General features: G+C 37.2%; 1 protein-coding gene across 2 annotated transcripts in view; it reads left to right on the top strand.

Annotated features, from left to right (window-relative positions):
- Positions 1-23961, top strand: part of LOC116709868 (polypeptide N-acetylgalactosaminyltransferase 18-like) — a 138472-nt gene that overhangs the window by 94675 nt on the left and 19836 nt on the right. For both annotated transcript variants that reach the window (XM_032548547.1, XM_032548558.1), the window contains exons 7-9: positions 5299-5484; positions 7015-7152; positions 15395-15490. In XM_032548547.1, coding sequence (XP_032404438.1) covers positions 5299-5484; positions 7015-7152; positions 15395-15490 — 420 coding nt within the window. The remainder of the gene's footprint in view (positions 1-5298; positions 5485-7014; positions 7153-15394; positions 15491-23961) is intronic.

Raw genomic sequence — 23961 nt, 5'->3', positions numbered from 1 at the left:
CTTTTCTTGTCTTCTCTTGCTGCAGCATTTTGGACCAGCTGACAGCTTTTAAATTTGGGAGTGGGGGCTTTTAAAGAACCACAATAATTTATTCTTTAAAAGTAAAGACATGGAGTAGTTTTTCTGCAACATTATGGAAAGGTTGTCAATGTTACGCAGGTGAAAGACGGATCTTGAAAGCACCGAGATTTAATTTAGATCAGTCATCTTGCGTCAAACATTACCAACGAAGGATGCAGCTTTTTGTGGACAGCCCAACAGGACTGGCCCCATGGCGGACTGCATATAGACACTAATTTGATTTGTACAGGCCAGAGCACATCTCATCGTGAATAAATTAGCTGTTTACACTTGGTCCTCTTCTCCATTGTTTGGAAAAGGTGATTCTGTGATTTACCAATTCTTCTTATAGGAGCTATTGATCCTTTCCAACCTTATTAAAGCTGAGATGCTCCAGTCCTTACTCTTTAACAGAATGAAACCCATTGGCAAAAAGCTAAACTTGCGTTAAAAAAAAACTGTTGTAGATTTCAACTGAGATTTACATTATTTTATTTTTGACGTGTCTGTTGCTGTGATCCATTGAAATGGTTGGTGCAGCATTAGTATTGGCATGCCATTCCTACCTAAATGGTCCCACGAAACATGAGATCAAATGAAATTTTAACTTGCCTGTTTTCGCAGAAATATATTATTCATCGCGGCTATTTTACCAAAACACATCAGGAATGATGGGAAGAATCAATATCTTCATTCTTTTGCTGACTTAGCACCATAAGACTATAAATTGCTCCTCTTTTAGATCAATGATTATGCAAATTAGCGATGATGTTTTGACAGAATCAGTTGTCCTTGTGTCTCAAGGGCTTTTCTCTTATTCTAAATAATTCATCGCGTGTGAAGTTCAGCCCAAGGCTTAAGGCAGAGAACAGCCAGTTTGTTTTATTTCTATCTGCGTCTTACCAACCAGCGGCGCCTTTTGTTATCATTGAGATTTATTTCCCCCCCCACATCATATTTTATTTTTTCGTCGAAGCGTTCAGTATTTCTGGCCCTATTGTGATAAAAACTGCTTTCATGAAGCTTCATCTGCGCCTCGGCACGTAATGGTGCGCATTTAATCCTCATTGTCTCAAGACAGCTTTTCTTTATCGCTACAGGCAGTCTTTGCTTGATATGATTTATAACAGGCAACTTCACTTGTTGTTTTATTATCTTCTCATTAAAACTTCTGAAAGTCCGTAAGTACAATTTGGTGAACATCAACCTAAAAAAAAAAAAATAAGTGGAAGACTAAGAAAACAGTAACGCGTTGTAAATGTTCTGCATGGCTGTTTTTCCCCGGAGGAGCAGATTTTTAGTTTGAAAGAGAAAGAAACAAAACCCACCACCTTCTATTCATATTTTTATCCCCTCTCTGTAGTTCCCAGTTTATCTCCCTTTGTCACATTTTATTTAATGTTTCACACAATTTCTCCTTTTATTTCTCTTGTCTTTTTTTAACATTTGTCTCTATCTCGCTCTGCACACCCACTTTCTCAGACACTGTTTGCTATACTTGAAGAATACCTCCTAATGCTCTAACCCCGTGTTGTAAATCCTGGATGGAGAGAGCGCCGAGGTATTTCTGCAAGTGGCATTCACCACCTCAGAATTTGGCTCTGGTTTATGCTCCTGTCTGGGCTCTGAGCCAGTACAACAGTTTAGTTATTGCTCTGCAGCAGCTCTTTGCTTTGAATGGACGCAGGCAATGAGGCAGCCCTGAAGGAAAGATTTAACACACAAACACTGCAAGGGTTGCTAAACAAATTAACAAAAACATCCACGAAAGTCTGAAAATGCTGAACCTACCAAGAAACACCTTTACAGGAATTTGCATAGGTTTACCTCTTAAATTTGTATGGGTAGCAAAGGGACCTTTGCGAAAAATGCTGTAAAAGCAGCTATAAAACGGACAGTTTTGGAGAATATTAATTCACGTCTTTTCTAAGCTTGGTTTCTGAAACAAAAGTATTTTCAGTTATCTTTTCCCCATAATCTCTTTAGAGCACCGTTACCATACATCTACATAGCTCCCAAACACTGTGCAAACTTCTGTTTTACTTCCTGGGATTTTGTGTGACAGACCAAAACAAAGCAGGGCGCTATTGTGAAGTAGAAGAAAAATTATATGTAGATTTAAAAAAAAAAAAACATTTGACAAAGTCTGCTGTGCATATTTATTCATATCCCTTTACTCTTATATCACTAAATAAAATCATGTGCAGCCAACTGTCTTCAAAAAGTACCTAGTAAGTAGGTTTTCAGCAGTGTGTTGTAGTTTAATCTCAGTATGAATTCAGCTCTTCTGTTACAGCCACATAGATTCATTAGAGCTCTTTAATGGACAATGCTGCAGATAGTTAGGGATAAAGTTATGGAAATATCTAAAGTGGGCTCCACCTATACCTTCAGGTCAAGCATGGAGAGTATAAATTAGAAAAGCAGCTGAAAGGAGCATTGTAACTCTGGAGGAGCTGCAGAGATCCAACATCAGGAGACTGAATACGTTGACGGGACAATGATGATTAATTAAAGAGTGACAAGATTGCCTTTTCAGCTTCCCACAAGCAATGTAGAGCCACAAATGCATGCAAAAGAAGGTTTTCGGGTCAGATGAGACAGAAATTTTACTTTTTGGCTCATAGGCAAACACTAGGTATGTGGGAAAGTGCAGGAAAATAGTGCTGGGATCATCATGCTGTGGGGACACTAGCTGGTCAGAGGTTATAGGAAGATGGATCAAGTTAAATACCGTATATTAATACAAGTATACTTGTTAAAACCTGCAAAAGACATAATAGTGGGTTAAGTCAAGATTGAGATGCTTTAGATAAAAGCATACCCACATATTAGATTTAAGCTAACAGAGAGCTTTTGGTTAGAAAAATATTTACAAACAGGAAGAATAGCTAAAAATGTCAGTTTCTATGTGTGCTTATTGATATCCAAGAGACTTGCTTCTGTAATTGCAGTGGAAATTGTTTCTACAAACTATTACATCAGTGGGCAGAATAGATGTGCACACCACACTTTATTACATTTTTATTTGTGAGAAGTTTTGGGGAAAAAATTATAATTTTCTTTCCACTGTAGAATTGTGCTGTATATTGTGTTGGTCTAGCACAACAAAAGAACAAAATCTATTGACATTTCTGGCATTTAGTTGAGAAAATGTGAAAAATTTCATTACTACTTTTACAAGTCTTTGCACAAAGACATTTAGAGTAAAAATCAGGAAAGCAACAAAGCTGGTCCTTCTTTCTTTATTTGTTAATCAGGGTGACCTTTCCTTCCTTATTATTAGTTCCCTGAAAGAAAACAGGATGATGACGCCAGCCTTTTTCTGAATGGGTCAGACAGTTTCTGACTATCAGCATTCTCAGTGTTTGGACATTATGTTGAGGCTGCTATGTTTTTTATAGGGAAGGGTCACAAATCATCTATTATCTTTGTGAATAATAAAAGAAAAAGTTGTCAAGTTGCTGTCAACCTCCAAAACTCAAACATCAGCGGATATGTCATTAGATGAGAAAGTTCAGCCAGGCTAGGAGATGATGGTACCCACAAGAAACTATGACATGCCATTTGAAGAACTAAACCCAGTAACCCAGTATTGAAATTAATTAAGGCTGTGACTGTGGTACGATGTTTGACATTGTTTTGTTTTCCTAATTTAGTATTTGTATCTGGCCAACTGGAGGCTAAAGACATAAAGTAGCACATATTTTTGGCATATTTACAATGTATGCTCATCTGTTTATTACCCAATTAGATAATTAAAATTAAAATAACAAATTGTCACAATATTGTATAAAATATATATATATATATATATATATATATATATATATATATATATATATATATATATATATATATATATATATACACTCAGACCTGGCCAAGTCTGTGTGTGCTCTGAGAAGCAGCACAATAGGACTAAATTTGTGCTTGTGTTCACTTTCAGTCATAAAATCCTAATTGTTCAAACACCTCAGATGATACATATTAGTCTAACAGGAAAATATTAATATGCTTTACAATCCAAGTAGATACTAAACTTTACTTGGCTCACAACTAGTAGACCAGATAATAAGATAATTATTTTTTTAATAATTTTATTTATTTGGGAGAAGTTGTTTTCATTTAGTTTTTTTTTTTTTTTTTTTGCAAGAGAGCCATTTACCTTTGGTTTGACATATGACCTTTAGTCTGTCCTGTTATCATCTTCAGTTTTATTTTGAAATGTAACACTGGTTGCTTTTTATACCACTAGTAAATAGATGTGTAAATGAAGAAATCTACTGATGTGGCATGAAAACGTTTCTAAAGGCCGGTCCATACTGTACAACAGATAAATGTGTTCTCTCTCCCAGGACTGGGAGAACTAAAGGACATCATTCTGTTCCTGTAGTCCTGGTTTGGGAGTTTTCACAGCTTGTCCTTGACACGTCATCTTCTGCTGCAACGGCTATTATAAACAGATGCTGCAGTCGGAGGAACCCATGAGGACTCCCAAGAAATCTGCACTTTCCTTTTATAAAGTATAGGATATCCTGGCCAGAAACAACTTTGTTCTTATTCTTTCCACCTTCAGTAAAAGTAGAAATTTCTCTGTTCCTGTAGGTTATGTATTGTCCTTAAGCATATGCTTAAAGTCAGATGAAACAGACTTTCAACATTTTTATTTTTTTAAGCAAATCAATAACAAGATTTATGTCAATGATAATTACTGACTGACCCTAAATATTATTAGAAATGTGTGCACATGAGGCACAGACACAAGACACCAGTGTTTGTATAGATGGATTTGATCTGAGTGGGAATTCAGCTTAGATAAATTCCTCCCAAGTTCATTTGTGTTGTACAAACAGGGACTTACAGTATATTTACCTTTTTATATCTTTTTTAAGTAAAAAAAAAAATCTAACATCATAGAACCTCTGGTGGTCTGTACATTTGTTCTTATTTTTAATGAATCCTGCATGAAGCTGTCATAATGTTAGTTTGGCTTTGCTCACATATTTGACAGCTTTCCACTGTCAACAAGGTGTAGAAAGGTGTAAAAATAGCAAAGCACCTAGATGAGCATTCTCAGCATGGTCTTACGGTTCTGTTACTCTTCTGTTAACAGGTTGAGTCAACGCATTCGAGTAGTTAATCTGCTTCTTTCAACTCGCTCTGACTTGGCAGGTGCAGAAAACACCTGCTGTTTTTCATTTTGAACTGCCAAACAGTCTCTGATCATCCCAACAGGTGTGGCAATGTGGGGGCAGCGTGGAGGTCCTGCCCTGCTCCAGGATCGCCCACATCGAGCGTGCTCACAAACCCTACACAGAGAACTTGACAGCCCACGTGCGCCGCAACGCTCTGAGAGTGGCTGAAGTGTGGATGGACCAGTACAGGAGTCACGTCTACATGGCCTGGAACGTTCCACTGCAGGTGAGCAGCTGCTTGGAGTATCATTCTCATGTTATTTGTGGGTGAAAGACTGAGGGTTGGAGTAATTGTGTATGTGCTTATTTTTTGCATTGGGGAATCTTCTTGCAACCACACTTAAACCAGATTTTTTTATTCATTTGTTTTGCTTAGTTCTCTCATATGCGAGCCAAGCACTGGCCCCTTTCTGAGTAAAGTAGCTTTTTCTTACCTGATTGATGAATAAAAGTTTGAAAAGTGTGATTTATTGACAAAACATTTGGGGAAAAAGTTTGCAAAACTTCATGAATTCCATTAGATTATAAAATCTTCCAAACCAAGTTCAGGCTTACTTTATTTTAATAACATTTGCAATTTTTTGATTACTTCAAAGCTTCTTAAAACAAACAGTGCAGCAGCTAAGAGTTTCCACCTCTAGACTCTATACAACACAATGAAATCACATCAAACATCCATTTTCTAACTCTTCTAACAATGAATTTACATTCTCAGGTCAATGAGCTGGACCTTAATTTGACATCACAGCTGCCTTAATTCTAACTGACTTAGCAAGATGTGTGAAACTGAGATTTTGGTCCTCAAATAGGTTGCAGTTCCCCTCAATTGCTGCATAATTGCCACCTGCCTCTCAATGGTGCAAATGTCTATTTCCCCCCCTCTTCCCAGCTGCTGCTATTAACTTCATGTCATCTAAAACAAGTCTCCAACCTTTTCTGTTCCATCGTATGACGAGGCATTTCTGTCCTAACAGCTGCTGCTTACTGGATATTTTCTCTGTTTTGGACAATTGTCTGCAAATCTGAGATTGCTGTGTGTGCAAATCTCAGCAGACCAACAGTTTCTGAAATATTCAGTCCAACAACGGTGCCACATTCAAAGTCACGTAAATCACCTTCTGCATCCTGATGCTTTGAACATCAGAAAGTAATTTCTAACGTGGCTAGATTCATAAATGCGGCTAGACGCATAAATGCAATAAGTGGGGATTGTTATTTGTTTCAGCAAGCAGCTACCAATCAAAGAGCTTTAATGTTTTACTCAAGAGTAATATGAAAAGCATTTTCTGCCAAAATTGGACTTCAGTTTTGTTTTCTAATTCATGGTGTATGCTGTGTATGTTTTTTCCCACTTAAATCCATTCTAAAAAATTAAATCAGAAAGTTATCAGAATACTTTATTTGTTAGTTAAGGTCCCTTAACCATCTGCTGTTTAATAGCTTTCAGGCATCATTCCTTCTTTTCTGACAAAAATGGGTCTCTTAAACGAATGCCATCCCACCAGGACTTTCCCCTCCAAACATTTATTGTCCTCTTTGGGCTCCTTTATTATTTAAGGCTCTCAAATTGGCCTCGTAGAACTGCTGCAGAGCTGGAAGGAGCCAGAGGCCCTGAATTCAGCTACGTGATTACTGCAGCATTTCAAATCTAGGGGTTGAAGCGCATTGTGTTTTATTGCATTGCTTGAGGTTGTGGAGTATTAGTGAAAAGCTAAAACTGGAAAACTAATGTGCTTGTGTTTACTCCTTCCCCTAGAACTCAGGGATAGACATCGGGGACATTTCTGAGAGGAAGGCCCTGCGGTCCCGACTCAGATGTCGACCGTTCAGCTGGTTCCTCTCCAACATCTACCCAGAGCTGCGCTCGTACAGCGACACTGTTGCTTATGGAGTGGTAAGTTTCCTGTAACAACCCTGATTTCAGTGAATTATAGTCTGTATGTGAATAACATTTGAGGTTACAAAGACTCCCCACAAAACGGTTTCAAAGACTTTTGGATTAAATATCAAGGCAGCACAAAATCACAGCAGTGCACCATAATTTCCCTCCGCCTCAAATCCCAGAGGTTTATATGCAGCTCCTCCAAACAGGAAATGAAGTATTTGGTGCTATTCACATTTATAATGAAAAAGTGGCCATTTTTATTCTTGTTATACATTTAGACTCTAATACTTTCAAATCAGATTTTGTCTTTTCAGAGACTGTAATTTTCCCCTTTTTTCAATTAAAGACATTTAATTAAACAGTTTAATTAAATCTATTGGACTCGTACAATTAAACATGTCCAAATTAATGAGTCTCTGTTACGTTTGAGCCTTTTATAAATGGGTTGGCACACTGCCGATTACGCCTATAATTCTCTCTGCAGTCCGCAGGATTCTCAAGTTTTATTTCTGGAGTCTTTGACCATGTTCCACACCACTCAGCACTTACAGTATTTTTATCAGTTTTTGTAATGCCCATACTGTTAATAAAAACTTTTTTATAGTAATGGTACTCGACGGTGTCAAGTTGAAACCTTGAGCTTTAGGATTGAGGGTAATCGCAACTTTCTAGGAAAAGAGTTTAGCGGGAATCCAGAAAAGACTATGCTTTTTACTTGTGTGTTTTAGGTGTCAAATAGCCTGGTTGAGAAAAGCTTTAATTCACAACAACTTGCACTCTTATCTGGACCCTCAATAAAGATGTAAAAATAGTCAAATATTTAATTAATCTCTTATTGCCAGAAAAAATTTTCATTCTGAAAACCTGAGAAACATCCAATCTTGAAGTTGCCACATTAGTAAATAATTGTTTTAACAGTGATTTGCATCCACAAAATATATGAAAATAAAGTATATTTTCAATTTGAACTTTACCTTTTTAAATTAAGAGTTTCTTGAAACCTTTTCTTTTTTTCAGAATGAGTGACTGAGCTCTGCTTCATGAAATAAAAATAAGATGCGACACAATAGCCCATTAATCTTATCCCTGACCATTAAATCAGACACACACTGAGCACAGCAATATAGTAAGAGAGAAATCCTCAAGAAGCCTGCAGCAAAGGATGGCTTCTTGTGGACACCAGTTCTCCATAAGTCACAACATATCGTATGAAAAGTTAATAAAGGCAGTTGCATTAATAACTGGTTTACATCTGTTTGGTTCCTGTAATTCTACCTGCTCCTGTAATTACACAGGAACAGATTAGACAAGTCTAAAACTGGGGCTGAAAATAGACCTATAAATAAATTATGACCAGACATGCTATTCAAACAATAGTAATTAAACTGTAATCTTCACATTCACAACAGGTGGAACACCTGAAATGACATGTAATCAATGCTGTCCTCCGCAATCTGGATTGCCAGAGAGTGGTATCAGAAGCTTAACAATAGGTTTTACATCTATTGATTTTGCTCTGCTGATTTCTTCAGTTGTCTGTATGATGTTTTTTTGCATCACTAAGAAGTGACAGTTTTTCCACCCCTCTGGCTGCTCATCCTGAGACGAGATGTAAAAAATTCCTAACCTGTCTGCTCACAAGATATTTTTATTGCTGTGCAAGAATCCTGGTTTTATCTGAATTGTGTAAACTTCACAGTCTCTTCCTGATCTTGGTGTTGCATATCAGCAGTCAGAGACAGGAGGGTGACTCCGAATTTTTATATTAGGGGTGCTGATGAAATGAGTCGTGGAAGAGTTGTCTAAATACAAATGTTTATTTGTATTTTAGTGAAATTGTGGTTCATTTGGATACTAGCTGAAAAGCTTGCCATCTGCATTTTTTTCTCACCTTGTATCAGTCATGTTCAAACATGCTTTAGTCAATAATGTTTGCTATTTTGTTTACTCATCTGGGAGTCATAACCTTAAGTCATCTTTAAATTCCCAAACCATTCTTCCACCAAGAAAAAAAATCATATCCGAATAAAACATTGGCAAGTGAACTTAATATTTGAAAGAGAAAAATATTGGTTTTATACTTAGTGCAGATTTTGTGATCACATACAACTTTTTGAAATTTTCCAAATAAGATTAGTCTGTTTTTTCAGTTTTATAATGTGGCTACCCGGAAGCAAATTCTTTGTAGGTTCTGACAGTGTTTGGTTGGAACTTTAGAAGTTGAATTTTAAGATAAGTGTTTCCTTTGAGGCTCACTTAACCTTAGTGCCTTTGAGCAAGAAGTTGATTTGCCAACTTATGTGTGGACTTGACCTCTGACATGTGCATGAAATGGAGCAGGAGCAGAAATCCCTCAGGGGATCAATAACATATCAGATTATTGTGAATTGCTTTTTGATATGTGACACCAACATGAGACATTATGAGATAGAAAGCTCAGATCAGCCCTCAGAAGCTCGAGCACTACGCTGAAACCTCTGCAGGACCATATGTGATATGATTGCAGAGGAGCACAGAGAGACGGTGGGATGCCGTAAGAAATCTGAAGCAGAAATGAAGTCGTGATCTTGGAGCTTGAATGATAACTTGTCTAGAGAAGGAGAAAAAGAGCTCTACCTAGGACAGACATTTGCAGTAAATGAAGAAATGTCATTCAAACTACCCACTCGTCTAAAACTCTGAATTTGGCACTTAGGGGATCTGATTTAGTAGACATTTGATTCATCTCAGAATCTGAATGTGCATATGATGCTGTGCTTTATGAGGAAGACGAAAGGTCATGCCAAAGATTGTGAGGGATTAAACAGGCATTTGTATTCAAATCATCTCTTTTAAAAGGTCACTTGTATGACAGCGTTAAGACGGATCCAACAGACTATTTACCATTCTCAGGGTGTAAATAAAAGATTCACAGCAAATCCTTTGGAGGGAATCATCGTCTTTACAACTTTTCATCAGTTCTGTTTGGGGCTGCGTGTATAACTTTGTAAAATGTGTTAAAAAACATAAAAGGGGGGCGTGCTGTGGTGGCGCAGGGGGTTAGCACGCCCCACGTTTGGAGGCCTTAGTCCTCGACGCGGACGTCGCGGGTTCGACTCCCGGTCCCGACGACCTTTGCCGCATGTCTTCCCCCCTCTCCTCACCCTCCTTCCTGTCTGCCTACTGTGGAAAAAATACGAGCCACTAGCGCCGCAAAAACTCTTCGGAGAAAAAAAAAAAAAAAAAAAAAAAAAAAACATAAAAGGAAAGATGGCAAGCTAAAAACAGGCTGAAACACAGCAACATTCCAGCCAAAGCAACCAATCAGAACCAGGAGGAGGGTCTTAGTGCTGTCAGTCAACTTCATTCACTCACTGTTAAAAGTGCTAATGGTGGAGAAGCAACATATCATTACAGGAAAATCATTTATCTGCCGTCACTGGTAGCTATGCTAACTAGACTAAGCATTTACAACAGGCTATGCTAGCTGCAGCATAGGGATGAGCAGCCACATGAGATTGTGATTGACAGCGCTAAAACTCTCCTGCCACTGATTGGTTGTTTCTAGCACTTTGAGAAAGCAGAGGAAATAGATTTTTCACAGATTAGCTCTCGTACCATACTGTCACAACATAATGACAGTTTTAACAAATATGTGAAAAAATATATTTTTATAAACGTGACATACTGCAGCTTTAATTTCACTCAGGAGAGGACTGGTCAGGAGGGACGTGGGTTAGAGCTGCTGCTGACTGACTCACCTGTTGTTAAGTGGTAAAAGGTACAGGGACAAGTTAAATATATGAATATCTTGGTAATTCTTTTTCTTAATTCATTAAATGCTAGTGAAAAGGAGGCAAACAGTAGTCTGTAGCTAAGGTAACTATGCTAAATGGTTGATAATCTCACACAGTCTACCCACCTCTGAGAAAAACTGTGCTATAAATTGACTCTTGCCTTTTTCTCTTTCTCCCTTTCTCTATTTTTTTAAAAACCTGATTTTATCATTTTCCTTAGCAGCATAGTAACAGCCACAGTTGTTCTTGTTTTCTACTGACTGCTGCTGAACATTGTCACCTCAAGCTCCAAGCAGGAACGAACCATTTCATGCAGATCCAGGGGGGTTCAGGGCAAATATAGATGTGTGTGGGCCCTTTTTTTTCTATGAACAAAAAATAAATGAATAAACTGTGGAGGGCCCCTTGTTGGTCAGGGCTCCTTAGAGTTGTCATAATTTTTTCCCCCTGTAAGGCGCCCCTGATTACATATAATCTGTTTGTATCTGATTGTAATTGACTACTTTAGTGAATGACAACTTGGGACCAATTCCAATTTAAGAAAGCTAAATTCTACCACCAACATTAAGGTAGATGAACTTTCCCATCTGTTTCAGACCAGTTGCTCAGTTGCATGTTCTCACTAAAATGTAGAAACAGTGAATAGAAGCAGCTGAAAGCCTCGCTTTTTTACACAATTGGTTCATGTGTTACTCCTGATGGTTTAGTTCTGCTAAAGTTACACTCTCAAAGTGATAGTAAGTTTGTCATGACATATCATTACCACTAGAAAGTCACCAAAGCCAATGATTTCTGGTGTTTGTAGGGGAAGTTCAAGAAGGAAAGTACGGCTAAGGAATTTGCTGGCGTGTGAGCTCAGACACAGAGAAAAAGAAGTCACTAATGCAGCCAGTTATCTAAGGTCAAAACTTGGAAGAAACATTTAGAAAGAGCAGCTACTAAGAATTTGAATTGAATTTGAGTCAATGAAGTGACCTGTGAAAATACCAGCTGGCAGAGGACACCCAGAAGGCACCGCTCACTGGATCCAGTCATCTCCTATAACCAAACCAAACCAAACTTACAACCATTTCTCCGACAACGCAGCGGGGACACTGAGCATTTCTAAAAGTCACAGCCTGCCTGTGTGTTATATCCTACCATATCCATCCCTTTTTCACCATAGAAGAGCACATTTGAGATGTTGTGGAAAAGAAGATTTACATCATTGATCAAGTCGATGTGGACAAAAGCGTCTGAAAAAGGTTTTCAAAGCCTTTCTGAATCTATGTGGTGGGTGTACATGAATGAGAATGGCAATTTGAGATTATGCATAGCAGTATCTGTGCCTCAGCAAATGTTCTCATCATAGCCAAGGTTGGGCCAGTACAGTGTTGTTCAGATGTTTTCTTCTTTTTTAAAGCATAAAAGAAATCTGCCTTTCATGCTGCACCTTAGGCCATCTTTTTGTTCCATCACAGGCTTTTCCCAGCTCTATCCACTCTAATAACAAATATCTCATCAGAGTTTGACACAAGCTGTTGGCAAAAACACGTACTAGAAGGACGAGGCAGGGAACATAAAGACATGCAGAATCACATCCTGCTTCCTTTTGATATGTATTTTTTCCCCAGCTGTATAATTGATCTGAATGTAAAAGTCTCTTCAGTTCATTTCCCACCTTTTCTTTAATTACGCAGCTTTTTAGCAAACTGCTTCTATCATTTAGATCATCTGTACACTTGTTTAAGGCAATGGCATACATCTGTAAACATGACACCATTTCTGAAATAAGGGAGAGTCATTTAATATGCCTTCATTCTTTTTCTGAAAAAGGAAAAAACAAAAAAGAAAATTACGCCTGAAGGTTTGCTCTGAGCAACAATTTATGTAATTTGATCAATTAGTTTGCTATCTTTTCTGTGGAGTACAGCCAAGCTAAATGAACGGGCTGCAAATCCAAATGGTGATTTTCTTTTTGAAAAATTTCTGTAGAGCTGCCAAAAAAAGGTGAAGGTTAGTTGAAAGTGTCTGTGTGACTTTCTGCAAGCAGGCAGTAATTATCCTGCACCGATTCCATTTATTCCCATTTTAGCCACCCACTTAGAGCCTTGTACTGCACCGTTCTGCCATAATGGATTAATTATTTTTGTCAAAACATCAAAGGACAAAACAAAAGAGAGACAGAGATGACACAGGAGGCAGTATTTTTTTGCGTAATTAAAAAAAAGAATAAAAGTAACATCTTAAAATATAAAGTTTAAAGGAACATTTTTACCCAAATGTTGAGTGTTTGAGAGGATTTCTCTTATTTTTGAGTTTGTCAGGCGTGCCTGAGATAGGTCAGTCTGCCTATTATGTATTTATTCATCCATCCATTCATTCATCTCTCCCAGGGGTCTCCAACTCTGGTCCTTAACATCTACTGTCCCGCAGGTTTTAGATGCATCCCTGCTACATACAACACACCTGAATCAAATGAAGGTCTTTGCCAAATTTGATGGCATGCTAAAGAGGTTATTCAGTCACACGATTTAGATTTGTTAGCGTAGGGTCGCATCTAAAACTTGGAGGACAAAAGATCTCAAGGACTGGTGTTGGAGTTTCCTAATATACCCTTTTTGTCTATCATGTATCCGTCTGCTTGTCCATCCATCCTTCCATCTATAAGAAAATTGTCAAAAAGTCACTGAAAATTATTAGTTATGAATTTCGACATAAAGAACTTGAGGCAGCTCAATCTTATAGAGCAACTGTAACCAGTGAACATGAATAAAGTATTAGTGCTGTGGGAAGCTCCCCTGTTGCTGTGCTTTATATAGCAAATTAGATCATGACTGATTGTTTCTCTGTGCCAGGCATCATTTAGAAATTAATAATGTTCCCAGTGAGGCAACTTGTATATAAATGTACGCACAACCTCATTCTCTTTAGATATAAACACATAGATCATGTTCCTGCACCGAACAGCAGGTTATTTATTAAAGGTATAACTTTTAAGTAAACAACGACATAAGTTTTTAATATTTTTACTCAATCCAGTGTTTACTGGAATTGCATGAAATTTAACATCACTTTTTCCAGAATGTATGTGTACCGGTGTACTTTGATTTTTTCTTCTTTTTTTTTTACTCTTATTTGCTGCTGAGGTACAAACATTTCTCTACCGAAGGACAAATAAAGAATTTTCCATTACACATGTGGACAAAAATGTTTGTACCCCTCTGATAAAGACCAAAACCCCCACAATAGTCACTGAAATAACTTCAAACTGACAAGGGCAATAAAAAATAATTTCAATAGAATAGCTGAAAATTAACCAATGAAAATCAGACCTTGCTTTTGAACTGTTTCAAAAAAAAAAGAGTTAATGAAACAGGACTTGGCAAAACTTATGGTACCTTGATAAAAGACTGAAAATAATTTGACTATGGGGCCATGTTAAGCTAATCTGTGTCTACTAATTAGCATAACAGGTGTGTTCAAGCTTTTAATCAGGCAGTCTGTCAATTTAAAGGGTGACAAGGAGTCAGTTTTCTGTTTGGTGACATGGTGTGTACCGCACTAAACATGGACGACAGGAAGGAAAAGAAGGAGTTGTTTCGGGAGATTAGGAAGAAGATGTTAGATCAGAGCCCTGATCTAAATCATATTGAAATGTAACATCTGGAGGAGGCAAACCTGAGGCAGCTGGAGCAGCATGCCATTTCCTATGGCTTGAAAAGCCTTACATTGACTCCGTTATACATATTTTTTGTCACTTTGGCCAAATAGCTCAGTCTTTGTACCATCTTTTCACAAAATGTTTCTCCATAAGAAATTTAGCTTGCACATGTGGGCAGCTACAAATTTCAGTCAAGCTTGAAGGTGTCAATTTGGGAGCAAGGACTTCATTTTTGGTTTTCCACGGTGATGTAAAATGTATTTACTTGATCCTGTTTGTATTTTATTGACCTAGTGTAAACTAAGAAAGAGCCACAATAAATTCACATTTTTGCACCTAGTTTTTGCAAATAGTGTGCAGGGTGTGTATTTCTATCTGGAACCATTGGTCATACAAATTATTTCTAGCCTCAAGAAATAATTCATTAAACATAAACAAAAACAGAAATAAAACGTGAAGATTCTTTACCATTCAAAATAAAAACCAGGACTGTTTTGTTTTTTTTACAATTTTGAAATGTACTCTTTTTACAAAATATAAATACCAACACAGGATTTTCCACTTTCCCATGAAATACACCAACTTAAGTTACTGCACACCATAAAATTGTAGTTAATTGGGAACAAGAAGCATATGAAACAAGATGCAATGTGATTTGCATTTTATTCCCTAAATATTTCTAACAAAATTCAAATTTGAAGTGTTGAGCAATTTGTTAGCAGACGTTGTCCTCCACAATACATTCTCCTTTTTAAACGTGTTCAAACATTATTACTGTAATTATTTTCCCCCTTTTCTTTTTTCTTTCTTTTGCTTTTCTTTCTTTTTCCAGTTAAAGAACAGTCTGAGAGATGAGCTATGTTTGGACCAGGGGCCAGACTCTGATAACATTCCCATCATGTATCTTTGTCATGGAATGACACCCCAGGTGAGTGAGTTTTTGTTCCCAAGCCTTTCTATTCTCATCTGTCAATTCGATCTCCTGAAACGGCAGCAAACACCCATCACACAGTGATCCAAAGGGACATGGTCTGCAGCTGATAGTAGGAGGAACTTCATTATCTGTGATATTTTGAATAGGTGGGTTAGATTGAGCAAACTTTGCAGGATGTTAGAAGTGATTTCTGAGTAAGGATTTGGACTCATCTATCCAGAGAACATTGTTTCAGCAACCTGTGGCAACGTGTGTAAGAGGTCCTTCTAGCACAGTAAAAAGTAAAACTTTAAGTAGTAATAATTTCAGCGTTTTAAACAAGTAAATCCTCTTTCAAAGTGTTGAGCAACAATGTTCTAATTATGTAATCTAGTGATCATACAGCAGCAAGTGCAAATTTAACCCATTAAAGTAGGAACATATGTTGAGGTGTCCTAATTTGTATCACACCACAAATTAAGTTTACTACTCTTATCAGAAATAATTAAATTGTTTTTTTAATCTATTTTATGTTTACTTGTATATTTGTATGTTATTTTCTGTTTACTTTTTTATCATAAACACCCAAATTACCAAATTTGTCAGATAAAGAAAAAGGCTCCCATAGGGTGTCCCATTTTCTTTCAGTAAAATCCATTCAATAATGGTTTTTTTAATATAAATAATAGTGGCTTCTTCCTTGAGGACAGCTGAACAAAAAGGCATTACATTGATTTATTATTGTTCTCTAAGCTTTTTCCAGGTCTTTAGCTGGTAAATGGTTGATTGCACTTAACAGCTGGTTGCTAAATTAGTTTGTCTGTTGCCTGCTGCCAAAAACAGCCCTGAGGACCAGTAAAGCAAAACAATACTAAAAGGCTGTGGAGTTTCAAAAAAGTGCATATTTGAACTTTATTTTATTTATGTTTTATTGGCCTCCTAGCTCAAATAAAGTAGTTTAATCTTATATTTGGTCACAGATGATTTGGAGTGGAAAAAGTCACATTGTCATTGTGTGAAAGTTGGCCACTATGGGAATAATTTTCTTTTTTTTTAATATAATTCCAACATAACATATTATTGAATCATCCTGATGTGTTTTGGCTTTTTCAGTTCAGTTCAGTCTTTCAGCTCTTACAGCTGAAGTAGCAGAAAACTTATGAGGGAGTAAGCGAGGCCAGTCATCTGCTCTATCAGCTCACTGCAGATTTAGACCTCTTAGTTCCAATGTGTGACTCTAGCTGTGCTTATGGCCTGCCTAATGGAGACTTCAGAAAAACAATTTAAAAACCAACCCACGTTTTCATGACTTTGAAATGGTCTGCAGCATAAAGACAAGAAAACTGTCTATGTTGCATAAATAGTGCTACGAATTAAGATGTAGACTTCTATATGTTGCAGGCCTGGTATCTGGAAGAGCTTTGTCTCCTTTGTCAGTAATGTTAATAGCTTTGACCGGCACATTACGTCTGAAACAGCAGTTTGTGCATTAATGTGTCTCTCCTTTCGTTTTGCCTCTCACATGTACTCTACTCCGCATAATCAGGTACTGATAAAGGAATTGACTTGTATTGGCCGATTTTTCTCCCACTGCCATTGCTGTTTACCTACTTCTTTGAATGCATGAAGCATAGTTTCTTGAGCTCCTTGCACTTTCTTTTTTTTCCTCCAGGAACTGCTTCTTTCGAACGATTTTACTTAGTTTGACCCCAGTAGATTCATACTTGAAATGTTTTCATATCCACCTCATGGATTTGGCTCAGGCTCATTATGAATCGGACAGACAGAAACCCAGTAAATGTATTCAGCCTCTGGCAGAGCAGACTGCCTTCATTCCCAGTTAACTATGACCTATGGGCCATCTTTGTTCCAGTTCTCTGGGGGACCAGATGATGCATTAATCTTCATCTGACCTATGAGATGATTATGTGTTAAAGTTTGAGTGGCTGTTTTGCCAAAACACCTATAAGGCTTCATTAAAATTTTATTTGAAACCAGGTACAGTGCATGTCTGAAATATAATCATGCAAAATGTGCAAATAGCACCTTTCAGCTCCTGATAAAAAGTTCTAAACCTCCATAACAACCATTAGGTTTGAATATACTCCAAAGTAACGTGGAAAATCTCGTAGAGCACTTCTGGATAGATGCAAACTACATCTCGTTGCTTGTACCTGTGACAGTGCAATGACAATAAAGTTGAATTCTATTCTATTCTATTCTAAAAGTACCACATATGCATAATCAGGTATGGAGGATGATCTGTGATGCTGTGGGCATATTTCTCTTGGGGAGATTTCTTAGAGCTCAAAGTATCCTGAATTACTGGACTTTTTAAATACAAGTATTGTGGCTTCCTCCAGAAAACTGTTAAAGGGTCCTCTCTGAGTGTTTTAATAGGATAATCCAAAATTTATGGAGAAATATAGGAATATATTAATATATTCCTTTTGAAAATAATGTGCAATTTGTGAAGTTTTATAGGACAATGCTTGATTACAGAACAATATATGAAATTATACATATTGCATCTCAAATATTTCTTTGGATTTGTTTTGTCATAGATCATGCTACTGCAAAAAATAAATAACTAAATAAATAAATAGAAGAAGAAGAAAAATAATTTATTTCAAGGCTTTTTACACATCTTTACTATGCGCATCAAGGCCGCTGTGTGTTGCATGAGTTCATAAGGGTTTGGACACAAGCTGAGCTCTGCCTCTTCAGTTTGGAAGCTAATATTTTATTTACTGCAAATTAAAAGATTATTTTTACTTATATCTTTGGAAGAATTTCAATTTATGCAAATGAATTACTTGTAGTGAGCCCTAATTCAGCCGCTGCACTCCATCATGCTTTCAGATAACAAGGATTTCTAGGGTGTTTGAAAGGTGTCAAGATATCTGCAGAATTTCTATTGCACATTATGAAATCATCGAAGGGAACTAATCACTTTAAAAACTCCAGCTCGTCATGGTATTAGAATCAGAGATGCATGCATTAAACTAAGCATGAATGAAGCAGGGGGTATTTTTTAAGCCGTACCTTCTTCTGTAATAAGTGACGGCTTAGAGAGTTGTTAGAGTAGAATAAGTAAAATACATCATCCTTTCTGCATTTTCCTCTTCCAGACTGCCACTCCTTAAATTAGCCTAATGAAATTTTCTGCTCCAGTGACAATCTCTGCTTTGACTGACAGGCAGTGAAACAATTGGCAGCCTTATTCTTCATTAAAAACAATACTTTTGAAACCAGGGTTTGTATCAGAGAGGTTTAAGCTGAAAGTGTGCAGCTGGTGTAATGCTTCATAGCTGATGTCAAACTCCCTGACAACTTCTCTGGTGTTTTCACATCTTCACGCATTCATTCTTTATTCATGAGGAATACATTTTTGCAGTTTTACTCTGAACAGTACTAATCCCCATTCTGGTCTCTTTTTTTTCCGTTCTTTCCAGTGCTAATGATTACCTCTGAGTTGTCTCTTCTTAAACAGAATGACTGAACTGCTATGTCCAAGCCAGTGAGGTGCGGTCAGTGCCTCATCTGTCATAATGGAAAAATATAATAATAAAATAATTTAGATTGCTATTTTCACCCTGTGGTTTGTACTGTATAGTATTTTTTTTTTTTTATTTAGCTTAACCAATTTTGATTATTTTTTCTTCAAAACCGCTGACTTCGCATTTTCTCATTCAAATGCTCGGAAGCGAAGCTGGTGAGGCAGCAGCGAGCTGAGCTTCGCCTGGGATTGGTCAGCCTCTGGCTAACTGCACTGACTGCCACTCTATGAGAGCCTCTTCCTTCTGTCTGTACGTCACCAATAAAATGGCTAAAATAATTTATAATTTAGCTTATATAATATAATGTACCGTGTTTTTTGTCACCAACTGTGTAAAGTGTTTCGTGTGCTAAGGAGAGATCAGAAGCAGCAGAGAACAGATTCGAAGTGAGGCAGGCAGTTCTCCTGCCTCATGGCAGGGGGCGCTCATGATCCCAGACATTGTGACTCCACAGCTGCAGAGTAAGAGACAATAACAATGAGCTAGCCATGGAGCTAGCTAGCCATACAGTCAAGTGCAGCGATATATTTATAGTTTTCTCCTCGTACTACAGCAATCACTCATTAATAATCGCAAAAGGAACATTAAGCCTAAAACCATATTACTGCAACAGACTGAATGTTCTGCTCTTTGTGTGGGAAATATGTCAGTGTTTTTTTAGGGCGCGTTGTTGTCAGTTGCTATTTCAACGAGTCTGTGTGTAGCCTGGCCAGTGCAGAGAGCGAGAAAGACGTGGTTCTGAGTTGTACTTTTAACGATTTTTGCATTTGCTGTGGAGCACAGCACTAAATTAATAATATCTACATTTCCAAGTTTCATTGAGTTAACGGAATTATTCCATCACAGCAGCGCGGCTAAGGATGGTATGTAAAAGAATAGTCGTTTTGCCCTCCAGTGTTGTCCACATGCACGAAATTTCCTTATGTAAACAATAACATGCAGGGGGTCTATATTTGTATATCTGATCATGACTAAGTCAGTGCCTCACCAGCTTTGCACGTCACCTCACGTCACTGGTCCAAGCAGATGGGTGGACGTGGGCTTGAATACTTGATGATCACCTGATCCCCAGTGATGCTTGATTGCTATTCGGTTTCATTCTCACTCTTTCACATCGATAAGAGGACAGATGATTAAAAGAAAAATCAGATGACGGCAAAAAAAAAAAAAACTGAAATGAAGCAGAAACAGTGGAGTAGACGACATGTCGTAGTGGGAGTCTCATTGAGGTGCTATTTAGAAAAGCCTTCTCTAGATGTGCTGTAGAACTACTAAAGCTGTCGCACTCATACTGCTGGTGTCAGATCAGCTTTCTGCAAATGAAAAAGCCCAAGGGAACCGTGTTAATCATAGTTTCAGGCTGGAATAATCTGACATACTCAAACCTAAAAAGATTCAGCAAGCCACACATTAAAGTGTGGGTGTGTGTGTGTGTGTTTTCATCTGTTATCCAAGCTGATAACTTTGTGGAATTCTGCAAGGATGCTTTGAAAGCTGCAGAAGAAAATCTGACTCATATCCACTCTTCCTCAATTTTATCTTTCCTAAACGAAGTTTGCATTTCTAATATTTCGTTTCTGTTGATTGAATCCAGATGAGATTTTTTTTTTTTTTTTTTATCAGCCTAACTAGAAATATTTTGTGATTAATGACAGGTAAACAGACTTGGATTCTTGAGGGCCTCCAGCAGATATTATCATCACTCACTGATATTAGTTCTTAATAAGAAAGATTTTTCAAAATGTCTCTTATCTTTCTGACTCATCATGTTAACATTTATAAATAGCCATTACTTCTGAGAGTGTGCTTTGATCTTTATTTGGAGTAAAACCATAATGACAAACACAAATAATTTAAGTTTTACATGTTTGTGTTCATGGTTACTAAGTAAGTGCACCCTCGCACTAAAATTCTAAGGTGGTCATGATTTTGACTTACTTGTGTGAACATGTGGACTTATGAGGGATGTTCACAGTGCTTTGAAAAGGGATTCTTTTTGCTATTGTCACATTACAGCAACAAACAATATAATAATTTACGTGAGAGATTATTATTGGGAAGTTCAAGGAAAATGATGGTATTCAAGTCTAATAAAGAAAAACCTAAAATGCTCTGCCCCGCTGACACTGACACCCATGAATAAAATCCAGTGCAAATTTCATTTAGAAGTCATTTAATAAGTAAATAAAATTAATTTGGGTCATAAATCAGCATTTTGCTATAGAACATCAGAGAGTAAACATTTTAAAGAATAGGAAAAACTGCAGACAGAGCAGAGAGAATGCTGTGGAAGTGCTTAAAACAAGAGTATGACAGGAAACAAGATTCTAAGATTTAAACATCTCATGGACCACCACTCAATCCATCACCTGAAAATGAAAAGGGTACCGCACAACTGCAACCTACCAAAAGATGGCCATCCACCTCCACTGACAGGCTGGGAATGATGAGCATTAATCAAAGAAGCTGCCAAGAGGTTGTAGAGCTGCAGAGATCTGTATCTCAGAATGGAGAATCTGTCAGCAGTTGTACCCTCAACAAATCAGGCCTTTATGGAAAAGAGGAAGGGGAAACAAACACTGTTAAAATAAAATAGTTAGAAAAAAATCCCATTTATAGATTAACAATACACTAAGCAAACAGATCAATATGTAACTTCATCAGATTAATTTAGCAAGGCATTGTTTATGATTTTATTTGCAAGCCGTTAACATGGCGCATATTTTGAATTGTTAGATGCATGGTAAGTTCATAAATGCACTGATCAACTCATTATTTGTTGATCGGAAAACTAGTTCAGAATGAAGCAAAACGTGGGAGTGTGCCTTTGCTGCATTGGAGGTGGTTGTTTACCTTTTAACTGCCTGTTTTATAGCTCTAATATTCAATTTGCCTTTGCGATCAAATATGCAGTGATTGTCTCAGTATGTAACTGAAAAAAAGTCTTAAAAATGTGCAAATGTTTCATGTTTATATACTGAAAAACATAAAAACTTTTGTGGGTTTGTTTGACACCTGTCTGGAGATGAAATCTTGCTGGTTGATGAACACGGACAAACTATTTCCACTTTACTTCTTGTGATTTTAAAAAATGCATCCAATGAGTCAGAAGCAAATTTCAGGCCACTTCCAGCAGTATGGATGGTGATATTTCTGACAAACTAATATGGAATTGCTTTGTAACTCCGTCAGGTAATAGAAATTTTATCTGTGCCTCAATATTGTCGCAGCTCCTCTAAGAAAATTGGTTCGTGGCTCGATCAATATAGTCTGAAAATTAGACCTTTAAGGTTATTTGTCAGGAAAACACTGTTCCGTGTTCCTATATGTGTTTATTTCACAGTTCTGTTTTCCTTAAGACCAGTTAGAAACTTACAAGACCACGGATTGTTTCATCTGTACATGCTTGTTCTAGGAAATGACTGCCGTAAGGTGTCTGATGCTGATCTCCTATAAAAGCTCCAGACTGAATTGTGTCAGGAAGTGCATTAGCCGGCCTTGGAGCCAGAGAGGCTGAGCAGCGGTAATTTACCAGGATATTGAACTAGTGGTTTCCAGTGCAAATGAACAAGCTGCCAGAAATCTTGTAGCTCCATTTGCTTTGTAGGAGGCTAAAAACCAAGCAGCTGAACAGGTTTAATGTAGCCTTACACTTTAAAACAGTGTTTCTTGGGATAGAGAGAAGTGTTTCCCCTGTTAGACCTGTTTTGTTATAAAGAGTTAGATTTATTATTATATATGTGGACAGGTAGATACTGCTTAAATGGAGTTACTCCAGTGGGGAGTCAAGTTTAGTGTTTTGTCTCCAAGCTAGAAACTTTTCCTCTTCTTTGATGATAAAACCCTTTTGACTTTCTAAAACTGTATAGCTGACCAAGACTGACTTGTTTCTGTCTTTTCATTATTTGAGAAAAAAAATCCCAAACACAGCTGCCACCTGGCCATCCAACTCCTCTTTTATTCATACAGAATCTGATTTTAAAAACAAATAACCTTCGTAAAAGACTTTCATGCAGGCTTACTGACATTTTAAAAAGAAACAGCCCAAGGCATAGCCAGCAGTAAAATATACAAAAACGCAGCTGGTTAATATTTCAACCCTTTAAAATGTACATTTTAGAAAATGGAAATATTTCAGGCACTGAAGTTATGACTGAAGGGATCAATTTCCAACCTGACAGCCTCTGCAAGGCAATTAAAATTAAGCCCAGTATGTTAGTGAGAGAAGCAATAAAAACATCTCCTGTGATGTTTATCAACATAGATATAAAGCCACATATTCCTTTCACAACATTTTGTTATAAAGTAAATTTACATTGGATGATTTTACATTACAATTATACATACATGACATTACACCACTGATATGTACCATCACCCATCTTACAATATATAGATTGTTTAGATAAACTAATTGACAAATAAAATGTAAGGTGTGTGGAGTCCTCTTTGGTTGCCAACGTGGAGTCATGCTGGTAATGCCAACATTAAGCAGTGCATAGTTGTGAAGTGGGGAAAAAAATATGACATGGTCTTTGTTTTTATTAGCTTTTTGTCTTTGCACTTAAAAATCTGAAAACCGTGGCTTGCATTTGGGTTGCCCACCCATAAGATTGTCAATTTATTTATTTATGCATATAGAAACGTTGCATTTGGCCTATTTTTCTTTGCGACATAGTTCAAACTATGTCGGGTTGGACGGAGAGCAACAGTGAGGAAAATGTCTCAAGTTTTGATAAATTCTCAATTTGATTTAGATCCGGACTTTGACCAGGCCACTCTAACATATGGACATGCTTGATCTCTGCACGGATATATTGACATCTGTGTCAGCTGATGTTAGTCAATTGTTCATTTCAGTTTCGCCTCAACAAGTAAAACGAGGCTAATATTAATAATCTTTATTAATTTTTTGCAATTTCTGTT

Source organism: Xiphophorus hellerii, chromosome 2 (assembly GCF_003331165.1).
Source record: "Xiphophorus hellerii strain 12219 chromosome 2, Xiphophorus_hellerii-4.1, whole genome shotgun sequence".
Lineage (NCBI taxonomy): Eukaryota > Metazoa > Chordata > Actinopteri > Cyprinodontiformes > Poeciliidae > Xiphophorus > Xiphophorus hellerii.
The sequence above is the reverse complement of the archived record's forward strand: the minus strand, read 5'-3'. Positions and strand labels throughout refer to the sequence as shown.